The sequence below is a fragment of the Stigmatopora argus genome, chromosome 10, assembly GCF_051989625.1.
Source record: "Stigmatopora argus isolate UIUO_Sarg chromosome 10, RoL_Sarg_1.0, whole genome shotgun sequence".
In the NCBI taxonomy this organism is placed as follows: domain Eukaryota; kingdom Metazoa; phylum Chordata; class Actinopteri; order Syngnathiformes; family Syngnathidae; genus Stigmatopora; species Stigmatopora argus.
The window spans coordinates 3,077,764-3,097,371 of NC_135396.1; the positions used below are offsets into that span (position 1 = coordinate 3,077,764).

The following is a 19,608-nucleotide window of genomic DNA, read 5'->3' on the forward strand; positions in this document are numbered from 1 at the left end:
ATTAACAATACAAATTTAAATCTCATTATACTTGTAAAAGCATTCAATTCAATATACAGTAATCCCTCGATTATCACGGTTTATGTAGACCAGAAATGGCCACAAAAAACATAAGAAAAAAAAGTAATAGAGAAAAAAAAATTACAAAAAATATATATATATTTTTTTTACTTCAGTGCTGATTTCTAGTAGCAAGCAAAGGACGGGGGAGTGGCTTCTGCTTGCGAGTTTCAGCGTGGAATTTCACATTTTTATGAACTTACAAAAAAAATGTAATTAACCCAAAAAAAATCCCCCAGAAAAAAAATGCGATGTCGTGAAACCGCGATAATCGAGGGATTACTGTAATGACATTCTCATCAAAGTTTTATCACCAGGAATCAAATGATTCCAAAATCCAATTTTTCAAAGTTAATTTTGAAAAAAACTAAAAAACAAAACATAAAGCTTTATTTTCCTCTGGAAACAACAACTTACTGGCATTTTCTTTTTAAATGGATTTAGATGAAAAAATATATGACCCATTATTTTCATCACTGGGTTGCCAGTTAACTGCGTGTTTTCATATGTGCCGACACTGCGTGTATACAATATGTTCGACTTTAAAAAATGCTAGCTGGGCTAATGGTACTCTCATGTATGTAATTTGAATTCTGTGGAGCCATCCCATCTGTTAGCGACTTAAATATTTAGTCACATTTGAAATATAGATGGTGCGTGAAAACATTTTTATTGACGTCATCTCTTCGCCGACACACTGGCGACGAGGCCACATTTAGCACCAAGACAAGGTCAAAACCATAAATTCCTCGTGCCTACACAGACACAAATCTTATACTATTCTCCATCCAGCATTTGAAAAAGAAAAAGTCGAGTAAAATGAAAATTCCACCTGCAAAACAGGCACAGCAACCAAAGTCCAAAATAGAAATGCATGTACAATATCAAATAAGTCTCATAAGAAATGGGTTCCGCTTGTATTTCTATTTTCCAGAATCTAATGACAGTGCTCTAAAACACGCTAGGTGGGAAATATGCGGGTGAGGTGTATGTACAGTACACTATATGGATGAACAAGCAATTTATTTAAATTCTCTAATATCAGGCAGTATAATATAATAATTAATAAAAAGGGTTCAATCCAACTGAAGCTTCCCAGCAAAGAATCCATGCAAATTTAGCCTGGATATTAAAACAAATATGACCTAATGCATCAAAAAGAACTAAAAAAAAGAACTACAACCGCAGTTTGGACTAAATTAAGCTTATACTTTTTTACTGGTTGGATCTTTTTTATTTATTTTTTAAGGCACGACTGACGATCTAAAAATAGAAAATGTGTCCCAATCGCAAAGAAGCTAAAAAAGACAAACTTTTCAGCTTTTTTTTTTGAGAAAATGCGAATACTTGTGAATGAATGATCACCACAAAGGACATCATATTTATATTTACATTATTTTTGGCTAGTTTTGGCAAATGGAACTACAACTATAATAAAATTGCTCCACAAAAAAACATGTAAAATCTTGAAAATAACTCAAAATGACACTAACACGCTTTAAGAAAAAAATGGCACAATTAGAGATGAAAAAAAAAGTAATATATTACTCTACTAATAATGCTGCTTGGTAATATCGCCCTTGATATTATACAGTTCATTTTTCGAAGATGTTAGCAATTGTTTTTATTTCTTGAATTTTTTACTGTATACTCTACTTTAAGGTATTATTTATGTTTTAGTATGAAAAAGAAACCGACTGAAATTGTCTTGTAAGATCACGAAAACAAAAACAGGTGCTAACTGGTACATGGCGACGATAGAAAAATGGCTAACCGTTTAAAAATACTTTACAAACAGCTTTGTGGAGCCTGATTTGTTCCTAAGTAGCGTCATAAAAACTCATATTTTGCAGGCGAGTCCGGCATCTCAGAGGTCTGACGGCGGCCGAGTGGACCCCGCGGTCTTCCCGGTGGAGGTGGAGTGCCACGTGGTCACGGTGGTCTTGGTCACCGCGCTCGCCGAGGCTCCTCCCCCCGGGGAGTACGCCTCCCTGGCGGTGAGGTCGGAGGTGCGCAGGGAGAAGGACCCCGAGACGTCCTGGTCTCCGAGATCTCCTCGCCGTTGACCCCGCGGAGACCCCTCCGGCGTGATCTGGAGGAAGCCTGGCGGGATGGCGGTCCGAAAGAACAAGGAGGTGAGGAGCGGGAAAAACGGGGTCAACGTGGCGGGACAATTAACAAGTGGTGGACATTCCCCTCAAGACCAAAAATGGCATTTATCACCTTGTCTAGCATTTGTGTTAGCGTATTTTCTCGCATATACGCCGTATTTCTCGCCTAAAAATAATCATGACGGAGTCCAGGGTACGGCTTATGTGCGCATAAATTACACCTGGCATAAAACATGACAAAAATCATTTACTTGTGCCTGCCATTGCTCGCTACAGGGTACCGCCGTCTTACTTAGGGATGACAAACGAGACCGCTACGGACACACTTCCTGGTTGTACCGCTCATGTGACTTCCTTTTTAAATGTGTCTATGTGCAGGCAATGTGCAATCCACCAATTGATTTCTACAGTATCTCCGAAATAGCACGTGCAATGATTTTTCTTAAAATTTTCCCTTAAAAATAACACATTTGTACTCCCTATTAAAACCATGAATATGAATTGTGAATCAGGGGGCGGCTTATACGAGAGAAATTGTCAAATCCAACCATTTTAAAGCCATTTTAAGGGTACGGCTTATACGTGGATGCGGCTAATGTGCGAGAAAATACGGTAATAGGCCTGAATTCCCTTTCTGACCTCTGTCACCTTTGACCTCATGACCTCCAAATTGAATCAGCAGTTTCCGGTTACAAACGTATACTTCAATTTTGCTAATACAGGAAGTCCTCAGGTTGCTACTTCCTCAACTTCTAGGCTTTCGACTTAAACAGTTAAATGCTGACAGAAATACGGAAACGTGGTCCTAACTCGAGGACTACACGTTCTAGCCATATCTTGAAAACAAACACCAAGTCATAACTAGCGCCTTCTGTTAGCTTTCACGTACTGGCAGTTCTAACTAGTGGTGACAACAACCGCGTTCAAGGTAAGAAACCAATGGCTACCTGTGGAGTGTGGCTTGAGGGTACACTTGGGGGCCTTGAACCACTGGGAAGCATGGTTCCCCGGGGCATCTCCTCTGGCGCCTTCCTCGCTCCAGGTCTGAACCTTTGTCGAGCTGAATTTGACGCTGAAATCAGTCGGCAATCTGGAACCGTCCCCTTCCAGCCTTTCGCTTCTGGAGTGCCGCGAGACCACTTCCGTCGAGGACTCCTCCGCAAAATCTCCAAACGAGACCTTCCCCGGTTTTATGCGGAGACTTGGAGGATCTTCCGCCGAATGCCAAGGCTGGTCAAATCTGGTTGTTGATTCCAAACGGGCGTCCATGTAAGGACTGGAATCTTTCTCAAAGCGTAACCGTGAACTGAGACTTTCTCCCTCGAGCGGCGGCATTTCTGTGGACTTTGTTTGGAATTGAGGAATCTTCACCCTGGCGTCAACTGTGTTTAAAGAAGCATCGTCGCTTTGAGGGGGATTGACCAAAACAAAGACCGCTTTCTTTACTTTGGGGATCTTGGGGCCCTCGGATCTGCTCTCCGGTCCACGGATCTCCAGCCGACCTTCCGGGGAGGACAGGGAAGGTAGCGGCACGCCAAACTTGGGGATTTTTATCTTCTTGCCAGATTTGTCGTCTTCTTCCTCCTGCGCTGTGCCGATATCAAAATCGATGTCTGGAATTCTGGGGACAACGGCAGACGGTGAAGATACGACAACACATTCCGCCGAGCCTCCTTTGCTCTGTATCCTTCCACTCGGGAACATCATCCCGGGACTTTGGACTTTGTCTTCATTGTGAATCGTGGATGTTGGAGGACTGATTTGAGGTTTAGTCACCTGGTGCTCCACTCGAACACCGCCGCCGCCGCCGTTCTTCTTTTTCGGCATCCCGATATGAAACTTTGTACCCTTGATTTTGGCCTCTTTCATTTTGCCGCTGGTTTCTGGCTCCGAGACTTCCACCCTGGTCTCTCCTTTCTGAAGTCGCAAGTCCAGCTCCAGCTCTTCGCTCGGACCTTTGACGTCAAGGCTGGGCGTCTTCAGTTTCAGTTCTGGATGTTCTCCCTTGACGCGTAAAACACTTTTGTCTGTCTTGGGAAGCGGCACAGCCAGGTCTACTTTGGGCAGAGACAGGTTCATCACGGGCTTTTTGGGAATTTTCAGGTCCCCTCCTGAAACCTCCACCTCCGCTTTGGGGAGAAGAACTTCCTTTTCCGGGGATTTTGCGGCGGTAAGGGATAGCTCAACGGAAGGCAACTTGGCTTTCGCCTTAGCTTCGAGGTCATCGTTTGACTTTGCCATATCTCCATCTTTTGAAGCAAACTTGGAGAATTTGGGCAGTTTGATCATGACATCAGGCGCACGGAATCGACCTTTCCCTTCCAGGTCAGCATTGATATTTTGTTTGGGAACGTCCCCCTTTTTCAAATCTAGTTCAGGACAAGACACAGACACGTCGGCATCTGTTTTGGATACTCCAAAGTGAGGCCTTTTGAGTTTGCTTTTCTTCACTTTCGCTTTGCCGCGCAAGTCCACCTCGACCGAGGACTCCCCGAGGGAAATGTCCCCTTCAGAACTTTGTCCCGAGACCTCCAAATGACCACCACCCTTGGACTTCCCACTAAACCGGGGCAGGGTGAAACTCGGAACTTTGAGGGAGACATTAGGCAATTCAAAACTTCCCCCAGAAGAAGGCCTGCCTCCCTCAGCCTTGAGGAGCGCCACTTCCACATCATCACCTTTTGGTTTGCTCAGACCAAAGTCCAGATCCACCTTTGGAGCGGAGATGTCCACCGTTGGAAGTTTTACTGTCCCACATTTAAGGGAAGCCGTACCTTCTCCCGTCATCGATGGGAGGGCAACCTTTCCACTTTTTACGCCAGGACCCTCCAAACGGACATCTACGTCTGGAGATTTGATTTTGGGCAAGGAACCTTCAACCTCTCTTTCTGAACTCTTTGTTCTAATCTTAGGAAGAGAAATGTCAACAGAGGGCAGATGAAACTTTCCTTCCTTACCAACGTGGCCTTCAATTCCTCCTGCGGTTCCTTTAGGAAATGAGACGTCGATGTCTGGCATGTCAATCTTGGTCCTCTCAAGGTCTGGACCTGTTATCTTGACGCTACTATCTGGAACATTGACTTTTGGTAAAGAAACCTCTACCATCGGTATTTTGACGTCAGGGCTTTCGATCCTTAGGTCTCCTTCCAGTTTTGGACCAGGGATGTCAATGGTGATATCTCCACCTTGGACATCAGGACTTTTGAGATGTATTTCTGGATCTTTCGCTTTCATTTTAGGAAGAGAAATGTCAACCAAGGGCACGTGAAACTTTTGTCCTTTGCTAACATGGCCTTCAAGTCCGATTTGTCCACCGGCTTTTCCAGTGGGTAATGAAATGTCAATGTCAGACATCTCAGTCTTTCCTCCCTTGAGTTCTGGACCTTTTACTTTGACCCCTGCTTCTGGAAGACTGACCTTTGGTAGTGAAACATCAACTTTTGGCATTTTGAACTTTCCTCCTTTGACATCCAGACCTTTAAGATCAACATCTCCCTCAACTTTTGGAACTGAGATATCGACGTCTGGCACTTCCATCTTTCCTCCCTTGAGTTCTGGACCCTTTAGTTTGACCCCTGCTTCTGGAAAACTGACCTTTGGTAGAGAAACATCAACTTTTGGCATTTTGAACTTCGCTCCTTTGACATCAGGACCTTCAATGTGAAAATCTCCTTGGGTTTTTGGAACTGACATGTCAACCTCTGGAATTTGCATTTTCCCTTCAGTTTCAGGACCTTTGAGTTTGACACCACCCTCTGGAAGACCGACTTTTGGTAAAGAAATATCCAAGGTCGGGATTTGGATCTTTCCTCCTTTGGCTTTGGGTTTTTCAATGTTTACATCTCCTTCAATGTTTGGGACTGAGAGGTCAACGTCTGGTATTTGCACTTTGTCTTTAATTTCGGGACCTTTGAGTTTGACGCCGGTCGCTGGGAGATTGACTTTTGGCAACGAAACATCCAATCGTGGCATTTTGAACTTTCCTCCTTTGACACCTTCAAGCTCAACACCTCCTTCAAATGTTCCTTTGGGAGGTGAGACATCAACGTCGGGTATTTCAATCTTTCCTCCCTTGAGTTCTGGCCCTTTAAGTTTCAAGCCTCCTTCAGGGAGGCCAACTTTGGGTAACGAAACATCAAATGTTGGCATTTTGAATTGCCCTCCTTTGAGATCAGGACTTTCAACATCCAGATTTCCTTCAACTTTGGGCACTGAGACATCCATTTTCTTTCCTTCAAGTTCTGGGCCTTTGAGTTTGACACCAGCTTCTGGGAGATGGACTTTTGGCAACGAAACATCAAGTTGAGGCATTTTAAACTTGCGTCTTTTAACATCTGGGCCTTCTAAGTCCAAATCTACTTTAGTCTTTGGAAGTGAGACATCAATATCTGGCATTTCAATCTTTCCTTTGAGTTCTGGAACCTGGACACCTGCTTCTGGAAGATTGACTTTTGGTAAAGAAATGTCCAATGTTGGCATTTTGAACTGTCCTCCTTTGACATCAAGATCCAATTCCTTTTCTACTTTAACATCCGGACTTTCAAGTTTGAAGTTTGGAGCTTTTGATTTCATTTTAGGAAGCGAAATGTCAACAGAAGGCATGTGAAACTTTCCCCCCTGAAGATCAAGACCTGAGTCCACATGGTATTGAGGAAGTGAGACATCAGTTTCTGGGATTTCTATCTTGACTCCCTTGACTTCTGGACCTTTTATTTTGACAGCGCCCTCTGGAAGCTTGACTTTAGGCAAAGAAACATCAACTGTGGGAATTTTGAATGTTCCAGTTTTTACGTCGGGGCCTTTAATATCTCCTTCAACTTTTGTTTCTGGAATTGAAATTTCCACAGTTGGCTTTGCTATTTTCCCTTTGAATTTTGGTGCTTCCAAAAGGGGTTCCGCTTTTGGGAAATTGACTTTTGGTAAGGAAAAATCCAACGAGGGCATCCAAAACTTTCCTCCCTTGACGTCAAGGCCTTTAAGATCAACATCACCCTCAACTTTGGGAAGTGAGACATTGACGTCTGGCATTTCCAGGTCTCCTCCCTTGAGTTCTGGACCTTTGAGTTCTATACCACCCTCTGGAAGATTGACCTTTGGTAAGGAAATGTCAAAAGTTGGCATTTTTATCTTCCCTCCTTTAACATCAGGACCTTCAAGATCCAGTTGGCCTTCAACCTTTGCAAGGGAAACATCTAGCTCCGGGGTGGTGACCTTTCCACCTTTCAATTCTGGACCTTTGGTTTTCATTTTAGGAAGAGACAGATCCACAGACGGCATATGGAATTTTCCACCCTTGCCAACGTGCCCTTCGATTCCTGCAGTTTTTCCTTTGGGAAGTGAGACCTCTGTTTCTGGTATTTCCATCTTTCCACCTTGTAGTTGTGGACCTTTAATTTTAGGATCACCTTCGGGAAGACTCACTTTGGGTAAAGTCACATTCAAGCTTGGCAATTTGAACTTTCCTCCTTTTACATCTGGACCTTCTAGACTCAGGTCTCCTTCAACCGTTGGAAGGGAAAGGTCTACATTCGGAGAGGTGACTTTTACCCCTTTACATTCGGGGCTTTCAATATTAATGTCTGGACCTTTGGTTTTCATTTTAGGAAGAGAAAGATCAACAGAAGGCATCTGAAACTTTCCACCTTTGGCAACTTGCTCTTCAATTCCTATTTTGCCTCTGGGCAACGCAATATCTAAATCGGGCATCTGGATTTTGCGTCCCTCAAATTCCGGACCTTTCACGTTGACGCCTCCCTCTGGAAGGTTGACCCTCGGTAGAGAAACATCCAACGTTGGAATTTTGAATTTTTGTCCTTTGACATCAGGGCCTTCAATGTCCAAATGTCCTTCAATCTTTGGAGCCGGGGCATCAAATTCTGGAATTTGAATTTTGCCTCTGATTTCGGGACCTTTTAGTTTGATACCTGCTTCTGGAAGACTGACCTTTGGTAGAGAAACATCAACTTTTGGCATCTTGAACTTTCCTCCTTTGATTTCAGGGCCTTGAAGATGAACATCACCCTCAACTTTGGGAAGTGAAGCATCGACGTTTGGCATCTCCATCGTTCCTCCCTTGAGTTGTGGGCCCTTTAATTTAACGCCTGCTTCTGGAAGACTGACTTTTGGCAGAGAAACATCCAATGATGGCATCTTGAACTTTCCTCCTTTGACATCAAGACCTTTAAGATCAACATCTCCCTCTACTTTTGGAACTGAGATATCAATGTCTGGCATTTCTATCTTCCCTCCCTTGAGTTCTGGACCCTTTAGTTTGACCCCTGCTTCTGGAAGACTGACCTTTGGTAGAGAAACATCAACTTTTGGCATCTTGAATTTTCCTCCTTTGACATCAAGACCTTTAAGATCAACATCACCCTCAACTTTTGGAACTGAGATATCGACTTCTTGCATTTCCACCGTTCCTCCCTTGAGTTGTGGACCCTTTAATTTAACACCTGCTTCTGGAAGACTGACTTTTGGTAGAGAAACATCCACTTTTGGCATTTTGAACTTTGCTCCTTTAATGTCAGGACCCTGAAGATGGACATCACCCTCAAATTTGGGAAGTGAAGCATCGACGTTTGGCATCTCCATTGTTACTCCCTTGAATTCAGGACCTGTGAGTTGGACGCCGCTCTCCGGAAGACTGACTTTTGGTAGAGAAACATCAACTTTTGGCATTTTGAACGTTCCTTCTTTCGCATCAGGACCATGAAGTTTAAGATCAGGACCTTCAACATTTGGGGTGGAGACGTTTCCTTTAAATTCAGGACCTTCTATTTTAATTCCTGGAATTTTCGCTTTCATTTTAGGAAGAGAAAGATCGACAGAGGGCATCTGAAACTTTCCTCCTTTGGCAACTTGTCCTTCAATTCCTATTTTCCCTTCAGCTTTTCCTTTAGGGACTGAAATATCTAAATCTGGCATCTCAATCTTTCTTCCTTCAACTTCTGGACCTTTTAGTTTGGCACCACCTTCTGGAAAATTGACTTTGGGTAAGGAAACATCCAATTTAGGCATTTTGAACTTTCCTCCTTTGACATCAGGCCCTTCGATGTCAACTTTTGGACCAGAGACGTCAACCTCTGGAATATTTATTTTCCCTTTGATTTCAGGACCTTTCACTTTGACTCCACCCTCTGGAAGATTGACTTTTGGTAAGGACACATCCAATGTTGGCATTTTGAACTTCCGTCCTTTGATATCAGGACCTTCGATGTCAAAACCTCCCTGGGCTTTCGGACCGGAGACATCAACTTCTGGAGTTTCAATCTGTCCTTGGATCTGTGGTCCTTTTAGTTTAGCGCCTCCCTCTGGAAGGCTGACCTTTGGCAATTTAATATCAAACTGTGGCATTTTAAACTTGGCTCCTTTTATATCAGGGCCTTGAAGGTCAACATCACCCTCAACTTTGGGGAGTGAGACATCGACATCTGGTATTTCCATCCCTCCTCCCTTGAATTCTGGACCCTTCAATTTAACTCCACCTTCTGGAAGACTCACTTTTGGTAAGGAAACATCCAATGTTGGCATTTTGAACTTTCCTCCTTTGATTTGAGGACCTTGAAGATGAACATCACCCTCAACTTTGGGAAGTGAAGCATCAACGTTTGGCATCTCCATCGTTCCTCCCTTGAGTTCTGGACCCTTTAATTTAACACTTGCTTCTGGAAGACTGACCTTTGGTAGAGAAACATCAACTTTTGGCATTGTGAACTTTCCTCCTTTGAGATCAAGACCTTTAAGATCAACATCTCCCTCTACTTTTGGAACTGACATATCGACGTCTGGCATTTCCATCTTTCCTCCCTTGAGTTCTGGACCCTTTACTTTGACCCCTGCTTCTGGAAAACTGACCTTTGGTAGAGAAACATCAACCTTTGGCATTTTGAACTTCCCTCCTTTGACATCAGGACCTTCAATGCGAAAATCTCCTTGGGTTTTTGGGACTGACATGTCAATCTCTGGAATTTGAATTTTCCCTTTGATTTTTGGGCCCTTCTGTTTCACTTTAACTTCTGGAAGATCGACTTTTGGTAAAGACACATCACATTTTGGCACTTTAAAATGTCCTCCTTTGACTTTAGGACCTTGAAGGTGAACATCACAATCAACGTTTGGAAGCGTGACATCAACGTCGGCTATTTGCGTCTTTCCGTCTCCCTTGAAATCAGCCTGGACTTTGGGAAAGGAGCTATCAAGATCTGGAATTTCCATCTTTCCTCCCTTAAAATCGGGACCTTTTAGTTTGACATCACTCTCTGAAAGACTGAATGTTGGCAAAGAAACATCAACATGTGGCACTTTGAACTTCCCCCCTTTAAAATCAGGACCTTTAATGTTAAAATCTCCCTCCACCTTTGGAACCGAGATGTCAACTTCCTGGGTTTCCATTGTCCCTTTGATTTGTGGACCTTTTGATTTCACTCCACCTTCTGGAAGATTGACTTTTGGTAGAAAAACATCAACTTTTGGCATTTTGAACATTGCTCGTTTGTCGTCAAGTCCCTGAAGATGGACATCGCCCTCAACTTTTGGACCTGAGACATCGACGCCTGGCATTTCCATTGTTCCTCCCTTGAGTTGTGGACCCTTTAATTTAACTCCACCTTCTGGAAGATGGACTTTTGGTAAAGAAACATCCAATGTTGGCATTTTGAACTTTGCTCCTTCAAAGTCAGGGCCCGAGATCTCGACATTTGGAATTTCCACCGTTCCTCCCTTAAGTTCTGGGCCTTCGAGGTTGACGTCACCCTTTGGAAGATTGACTTTTGGCAAGGAAACATCTGATATTGACCACTCAGGGCCTTCAAGAGCGACGCCTCCATCCAGTTTTCCCACGTAGATGTCTGGCATCTCCAACTTCGGATCTTTCAGTCGGACATCCCCTTCCAGAAGAGTGACTTTTGGTAAAGAAACATCCACATCTGGCATTTCAACCGCCATTTCTTTGCCGTCGGCTAGCGACACTTCCACGCTGGGCAAGTTGAAGCTTCCTCCAACATCTGCTCTTTGAACATTTTGCGATCCATCAAAACTAGGCAAGCTGAACTTGCCATCTCCACCAATGAAACGACTCATGTCTAGCCTGACTTCAGCAGAGGGGAGACGGAGTTTGCTTTCACTTCCCGAGCCTTCAAGGTCCAAATTGGGGGATTCCATCTTGGATGAAGAGATAGCCAGCGCAGGCATGGCTATTTCCAGACCTTTGAGACTTCCCTCCACCTCGTCGGGAAGTCTACCGACCGCCAGATCCACCTTCGGCAGAGAGATGTCGACCCCAGGTTTTTTCACTGTCATTTTCACATTCACGTCACTTTGACTTTTCCCTTGACCTTTGGCTGAAGCGAAGTCAACGGAAGGAACGTTTCCCTTGGTTTCCGCCTTTGCCTGGTCTCCTTCCGCCGTGACCTTCAATTTGTCATCCTGGCTTTCGTCCAAATGACGCGACAGGCGCATTTTGGGTAATTTTAACTTTGGCATTCGTAGTTTGCCCGCCGTTTTGCCCGTTTCTTTGATTTCAATTTTGGGAGCGTCCGCTTTGCCGGACGAGAGAGTAAACTCCACGTCGGGGGAACCGGACGACGGGCCCCCCAACTCCACGTCCGGGCCCTTGACGGCAGGCAGACTGAACTCCAAAGACGGCGACGGGACGCCGACATCGGGCTCTCCGGCCTTGGCGTCTTTGCTCACGGGCAAGTTGATTCCAAACTCGGGGGCTTTCCCTTCGACTTTGACTTTGGCTCGGGGGATTTCAACCGCGGAAACCTTCACCTTGGCTTTGGCTCTTCCGCTCTCCTCTTTTCCTCCACTCTGACCTTTTGTCTTCATCCGGGGAAACCTGAGAGCAGATTTTGCTTCGGTGAAAAGTGACGGGAAATAAAAAAAAATGCTTGAAAATGCCTTTTCGTAAACAAACTTTACAGTAATCCCTCGAATATTGCGGCTTCACTACATCACTGATTTTTTTTCTAGGAGATTTTTTTAAATTACATTTTCATAACTAGAACTCAGCACTGAAGTAAAAAATATTTTTTAAATAGGGGTGACCCTTCTTTGCGGTTTTTCGTTTATCTGGTCTACATTGATCGCGACAATCGAGGGATTGCTGTACTCAATCAAAACAAAACGGGACGTTTTTTTGTGATAGGACTGACCTTATTTTCCTTTTTGTCTGGACCACAGCGCCCCCTTCCGCCTCCAAAGAAGCGCTACGCCTGCTTTTGAATTTGGGGAGGCAGAATTCCACATCCACGTCGCTCATCTCCAACCGAGGAGGTGTTCCTTCCACCGCCAGCTCTTCTTGCCGCTTCTCCTTCAGCTTCTTCAGACCCAAACGACCGCCACGTTTCTTCTTGGCCTTGAACGGCTTGACGCCCTTCACGCTCTGAAACGCATCCGCCAGGTCAGTCACCTTCCATACTCTTTTTTTTTTCACGTGGAAATCGGTGGAACGGGAAAAACTAGCCAACGAGCTCATATTTTGAGATTTAAATCCGATGTTGCCATAGTCCGAGATTAAAGTCAGAATGTTGCATAACTTTAAGTGACTGGCCCACAAGAATCATGTCACCAACATTTTTAAAATTTAATTTCAAAAGAGTTTTACGTCGTCAAATGACCAGATATGGCTCGAATGCGTAATATTATACAAGATTTAAGACGTAAATAATATTACCAGATTAAAGTGGAGATATTTCCTCACCATTTTGGCTTTGGCGCCCTTGACATCCACGCTGGGGAGGCGGGGCCTCACGCGGATCTCCTGCCCGTGGACCGTCCGCTTGACCAGGAAGCTGACTTTGTACGGCTCGGCGCATTGGAGGATCTTGAGGGCGTCTTCGTAGCGTACGTTGTCAAAGTAGACCTTGGCGCTCAGCAGCTGATCGCCTGCCGCGTAAACACAAAACCCACCTGACTTTCTCGCCATGTACGTACGGAACTAAATACATTTTTATACGACACCGGCGCTTTAAAATTGGAATTTTGCGAGCTCTGTAATTGGGTGCGCACACTATTTGCCAAGGCTCTCTCTCTCGGTTGCTAACGTGAATAGCAACGGTTTGGGGCACCTTGCTGCAGGCTGAGATGTTTGGCCGCCGGTGAGTCTTTGAGGACGTCTTTGATGAAGATGCCTCTCTCGCCGCCGCCGGTCACGCTGTAGCCGCTGGCCCCGGCCTCGGCTTCCGTCTCCACCACGATCTCCACCGGAGGCTCGACGGCTTCCGCCGTTTTCTGTTGACACAAAAGGATAGGCCGAGTGAGTGAGCTAGCCTCGTGAGCTAGCCCCGTGAGCAATGTTCCCTCTAATTTTTTGTTTGTCTGGGCAGAGAGACAACCTCCCTGAGCACACCGAGTACCAGTGTGAGCAACATCATCATTGCTCGCTATGGGCACACACCACTATCACACCTGCCATAAGCAGGTGGATGTTTACTACACATAAATGATTTAGTAATAATAAAATGTAATCATTAATATCTATGAATGGGCGGTCCGGCGGATGAGTGGTTCGCGCGTCGGCCTCACAGCTCTGGGGTCCTGGGTTCAAATCCAGGTCGGTCCACCTGTGTTGAATTTGCATATTCTCTCCCTGGGCCTGCGTGGGTTTTCTCTGAGTACTCCGTTTTCCTCCCACATCCCAAAAAAGATGCATTGTAGGCTGATTGGACACTCTAAAATTGCGCCTAGGTATGGGTCTGAGTGTGCATGGCTGTTCTTTGTCTCCTTGTGCCCTCCGATTGGCTGGCCACCGATACAGGGTGTCTGTCCCCCGCCCCTGGCCCAAAGTCAGCAGGGATAGGCTCCAGCACCCCCCGCAAGTGATAAAGTGGATAAAGCAGTTGAGGAAATGAATTAAAAAATATCTATGAATAAAACATCTTCATAAATGCCATTAGAATATGCACAAATCCGACTTAAATTTTACCTTATTTCACACATCTGTCCTTCTCACTTCTCATTCTCGTTCAAATGACTTTTGTGCTGAACGTGTCACTTGAGATAGTCAAGTTTCCATTTATATGCAATATTTTTCCATGATTTTGTTTTGATTTATTTAATAAGGGATAGCACATATTAATGATCATATTTATATTCATGTTAATGAACATAAGATTGTAGCCGAGGGCTAATTTCCATTTACTATAGTCCATTGTGTAGGTTGAAGACAAGCGATCACACATACTAGACACACACGCACGCACGCACGCACGCACACAACCACACACACAGCAGATTTAGACAGTTTTCACCCGATTTCACCGCTTGTTCTTCTATTTGCACAGTAAAGTAAAAAGGAATGTATTAAGAAGTATTAAAATGTAATTAAAAAAAAGATAGAAGGGCTGTAAAACACGAAAAACATAAGAGTGGACAGAGCTACTGCCACTGGCTGCCGCCTGAACGGCGCCATCATGGGAGGGGAAAAAAAGTTGGATTTTATTTTGTGCGCTCCATATGATTTGCTATACGCGGAGAAGATGAGAGTAGTGCGCAATTGTGCACGCACGCAGCTTAGAGGGAACATTGCCTGTGAGTTAGCCGCGTCGCGGACCGTAGCTACGGACGACTGCGACAATTGTAGCTCAGAGCTTTTTTGGGGGGATGACGACGGCGATTTACCTACCGTCTGCTCGTTAGAAGGTTGCGGGTCCATCGCCGGTTGGGCCAATCGGCAGGCGGACGATGCTTTCAATTGACTTCTTTTCCGACTCAGCACTTGCTTCAATTCCGCATGGAGCTTCTCCTTCTGCTCCTGTGGAAAACACCAATGGAATAACAATAAACGATAACAAAAAAAGATCAACAATAAATGATAACGATAAAAAAACATCCAGATTTGAGTGCCCAATTCATGCAGAGTTTTCATTTTTTGGAATTTAAGAAAAATAATCTCATAAACCTGATCTTTTTTTTACCCGAATCTGATCTTGGGAAAAATGAGGTGAACGGGCGCCATTTCCGATCAGATTGGCGCTAGTGATATTTTCATTGGAACGACCGCAGCTTAACGGTGAATTCCATTTCTCATTTTTTTTCCTGCTCATCAGAGGTGAGCCGCATTGTTTGTGGTGGACGCCCTGGTGAAAAAGCAAATCCCTGCTGACTCCCCACAATTGAAAGTGTTTATGCGGCCCGATCATTGTGGTCCACAATAGTCGGCCGGCTGAGCCATTTGCGCTGCTTTTGGCTAGCTCACCACCTGTCGTTTTTTTTTTAATCCCGCCCCCCCAAATCGATCATTGGTAGCAAGTTTCCAGAAAAATAGCAGACGCGGATATACTTTAACATACCTGTCAACGTATACATTTTTTCCCGTATTTTATACGTTTTTTTAGCATTTCAAATTGTGTACGCCGTATAACAACTTTTGAACGGGATTTTTCCAAGTAGGTTTTTTGTAAAACTGATCTGGTTTTACCCATTTCAGCTCTAATCCGGATGGTAGCAGACAAAAACGTCAGCGTAATATTGTTATGTTTTAAGCATGATATGCACACCCGCATTCCCCTTTCACAGGTCCGCCTTTTCACAATATAGATATAGCGCGTCAGCAAGCAATGTACCCTGACAATAAAGTTGGTGCATACTGATTGGAGATTTTTTTTTGAATTTTAAGTGCGCCCTATGTGAGTAAATATATCTCTATATATATATATATATATATATTTTTTTCATTGCTTAATAAGTGGAATTGCAATCAGAGCGGTTGGTGCATACTGATTGGAGATTTTTTTTTGAATTTTAAGTGCGCCCTATGTGAGTAAATATATCTCTATATATATATATATATTTTTTTTTCATTGCTTAATAAGTGGAATTGCAATCAGAGCGATTGGCTGAGGTTGACAGCTATGCTATAATCCGGGCCGTGGTGGGCGTGTCTTTTGCATCTCACCACTCTCTCGGGGCTGTCGCGTTCGTCCGCGGAGGTGCTGTGGCGAGGGTTGCGTTGTTGTGGGCCAGTGGGGGGTCGGCTGGACGGGGGAGACCGCCTCTTAGCTTTCACCTGCGTGGGGCGACATAGGCATTCTGGTCAATTCTGGTTGGCCACTGGATTTCTTGACCCCACGAGACCTTTGGGAGATATTTGCGCGTCTCGCTTACGGTTTGATCTCTGCCGCCGTCGCCGTAAACATGGCCGTCGTCGTCGTCTTCTCTGTCTGAGTCTAGATAGGCGAAAACAACATTTCATCCTTCAGAGATGAAAATACTTCTTTGCCACTTTCTGTATATATTTCCTTTAAAAAAAAAGTCCCATTAATCCCAATCTGAGTTGAGTTTTTCTTTAAACTCAATTTTTTTTTGTTTTCTTAAAATTATTATTATTTTTTTTTGCAAATTGAAATTGAAATTGATATTTCTAACAAAGTATCTACGTAACCGTTCCTTAAAAATAGCCCCGAATAACATTATGTACCAAAAATAATAGTTTTAATAATAGTTAATAATGTTACACTATGTTTTATGTATGAAAATAGCTATGCATTGACAACCATTCAGAAAAAAAAGCGTATAACTGAAAAGGTAAACTGGTTTTGGGTAGAAATATATGAAGAATTTGTATCCAATAGCACTAATATAAGAATATCAGAAATGCTAGACAGAAATACTCCCTAAAGTTTGATTTATTGAGAAGGTCCACTTTTAAAGTGAGCGCCGAGAATGCCAATTGGGTCATCTTGTGACCCCGCGGACACCGGACACCCCCCCCCGCTAACGCGCCCTTAGCATGCTAACCATTCCTCACATACGCAGGTGGATGCACATACATAGAAAGTCCAGATCCAGCATCTGCTTTCCAAAGTAAACTGAGATGCCACCAGAAAAATGGCCATTTAAACAGCAACGCCACCCTAAAACGCGCTAAAAAACGGCGTGTTTGCAATTTGTTAACGCCCACCAGACACGGATGCACACACGTCCGCCGTCTTCCTGTCTACGGGATAAAACGATAACAAGGGCAGACGAAACCGTCCTCGCCAAGCTGGCCATCTTGACCTCTGCTTGTGCGCAAATCGTATCTCTGAACAGGAAGTTCCTCGGTGTAAACAGGAAAGTGATATTTCCACTTATCTTGTGCTAAATAGGAGACCATCTATGACCAAGACTCTTAGGAATTAAGACCAAGAAGCTCCAAATCTGGTCCAGTGACCGAGACTTTATTATTCGCCAGTACATCGTCCTTCGCATGTTATCATTATTCATGAAAATGAACTAAAGACTAAAAAGTAGACATTTTTAAGGATAACTGAAGTCGCTAAAAATGGTGTCCAGATGGCAGAAAAAAATTTGCACGCCAGAATACATCCATTTAATACAACTACCAAATGTAATTGTTAGCATGTTCTATTTTGAGCCCTCCCTCTAAGACACAGGTGTCAAAGTGGCGGCCCGGGGGTCCATTGTGGCCTGCCACATCATTTTGTGCGGTCCGAGAAAGTAAATCATGAGACTTTCTGTTTTTGGGTCAATTTTCCTGATTTTCCCCTTTTTAAATCGCTACTTGCAATTGTGTTTAATCCATTTTTTCTCAGTTCAAAGAGCATCTGGTAAAATCTAAAAATAAATACAAATTTTCTCTAATTCCACTTTAATATGAAACATAATTAAAAAGATTTGGTTTCCTTTTGAAATGAAAAACAAATGATTAAAACACGTTTTCCCTTACTAAGAAAAATAACTCTTTTGGCCTTTTGATCCAGTTCCTTTAATCCCATTATTTAAAAAATATCTAAATATTATATCTAAAATGGTCCGGCCCACATGAAATGGAGTTGACGTTAATGCGGCCCACGAAGCAACCCGACCGAGTTTGACATCCTTGCTCTAAGACGATAAATAAGCTGGGTCTGAAAAGTCTCCCGGTCCCCGAGCATGTGTTTACTTGACTCTTCCTCCACGGACGTAAGTACGTACGTACGTACGTACGTCGGGAAGTTCTCCGTCTAGCGAAATGTCAAAGATGCTTTCCTCCTTTGCTCCTCCCAAAGCCCTGAACCGCTCTTGACCCAACTTCCCGCTTGAAAACCACCAGCACCCCCCGCCCAAAAGCGGACATCAACAAACCACCATCGCCATCCATCACGTCAAATCCACTCCTGGTTTAACGAGTTCACTTGATGGCGACCGTGGTTTTCGAAATACTTTTTGGCACGTGACACTCCGGAGTCTTTGAATGTCTTCCATGACACGACATCTGATCTTTGATTACCGTGAAGACAAGAATGAAATACTTTGCTCTTACTTTTGTCAACTCTGTTCATAAATTCTACAGGAAGTACAAGTAGTGAAATACTACAGGACTCCAAGTCCGTCAAGACTCCCTCCGACGCACTTGAGCATCTTTAGCCACAATCTAGCTCCTCCCATTCTCGCCGTTGTACCAATCCTGCCATGAATGGGATTCCCGAAGATGAGCACGCCCGCCCGACCAATCACAAGAAGCCATTGACATAGAAACTTGACAAACGAGCATTGAAAATGAAGAGAAACAAACCCCAAGAAGCTTTGAAGCTAGCTACCACGCTAGTCACCAAACATTCTTCAAGGCTAGCTAGCACGCAAACAAGTCACGGTAACGACAGACGCCACTATCTCGGGTGTCATCGTCGTGCCCTCGCCATGCCGACATACCAGGCCGGGGCGGGTAACGGGGGGTCCGTTTCGGGGCGGGAGGGGGCAAACAGATCCGATGACCATCACGCCGCAGCTGTCACTGCTGTGCAATTCGCTAAACAAAGTCAAGTTAACTTTCAGCTCCATACGGGACCACCACAAATGCTAAATTAACCCCTATTTAAAAAAAAAATGCAACCTAAAACAAAGTAGCCAACAGTCACATTTCACAAACTCCCCTGGCCAACCAAAACTATCAAAATCACGGCGACACCCGCACACACTACACCAGTGTTTGTTGAAACAGCGTGCCATTGTTGAGCCATGTGCCGCCATTCCGTGCCCTGCGCGTTAAGCAACTTTCAATCCATTTTCGCATGACTTCCAAACCCGGAAACATGGAGATGCGGCAACGGGGTTCATCCTACCTTCTCAGGCCTCCGGCTCCAATCACGGCACCCCTTCTTCTCGCACTCAAACTTGGGGTCTCTCTATCTTTTCACTCCCCCGCCCCCGTTTTTCCTTCCATTAACGTCGACCCCTCGTCACCGGCCAGCCCGCCGCTTCCCCGACTGAACGCCTCGGGCCCGACACGGGACCGCGGCATCGCCAGGAGGGGGCGGGGTCGGCTTTTCGCACGCGGGGAGATGCCCCGTATTTGGGCAAGGGGGAGGCGGGGCTAATAAAGTGAGGGTGGCGGAAAGTGATAACAAGCTACGGAATGGAGTGAAACAACTACGTGAGATTATTTGAGTGTCCAAACCGCAGGAATTGGCGCACTGATTTGTCATCAAACTTTTTTTAGCCTCCGTCTGTG

At 44.5% G+C, this 19,608-nt stretch overlaps 1 protein-coding gene across 1 annotated transcript; it reads right to left on the bottom strand.

Moving 5' to 3' along the window:
• Positions 1-711: 711 nt before the first annotated feature.
• On the bottom strand, positions 712-16,176 carry prx (periaxin). The gene is made up of 7 exons (XM_077611569.1): positions 16,072-16,176; positions 14,800-14,928; positions 13,244-13,406; positions 12,877-13,061; positions 12,329-12,558; positions 3,119-12,012; positions 712-2,163 (listed from the first exon to the last, which is right to left on the bottom strand). Exons 2-7 carry the CDS (start codon positions 14,827-14,829, stop codon positions 1,928-1,930), a joined length of 9,738 nt encoding a protein of 3,245 aa, XP_077467695.1. The 5' UTR covers positions 14,830-14,928; positions 16,072-16,176; the 3' UTR covers positions 712-1,927.
• Positions 16,177-19,608: the final 3,432 nt, after the last annotated feature.

Bases quoted from the DNA above. Each gene is read 5' to 3' on its own strand.
- prx (XM_077611569.1), bottom strand. From the start codon at position 14,829: ATGGACCCGCAACCTTCTAACGAGCAGACG. The intron at 12,559-12,876 runs GTGAGGAAATAT...GATGCGTTTCAG, and splicing joins AGGGCGCCAAAGCCAAAATG to AGCGTGAAGGGCGTCAAGCC. The intron at 12,013-12,328 runs GTCAGTCCTATC...ATCTGCTCTCAG, and splicing joins CAGACAAAAAGGAAAATAAG to GTTTCCCCGGATGAAGACAA.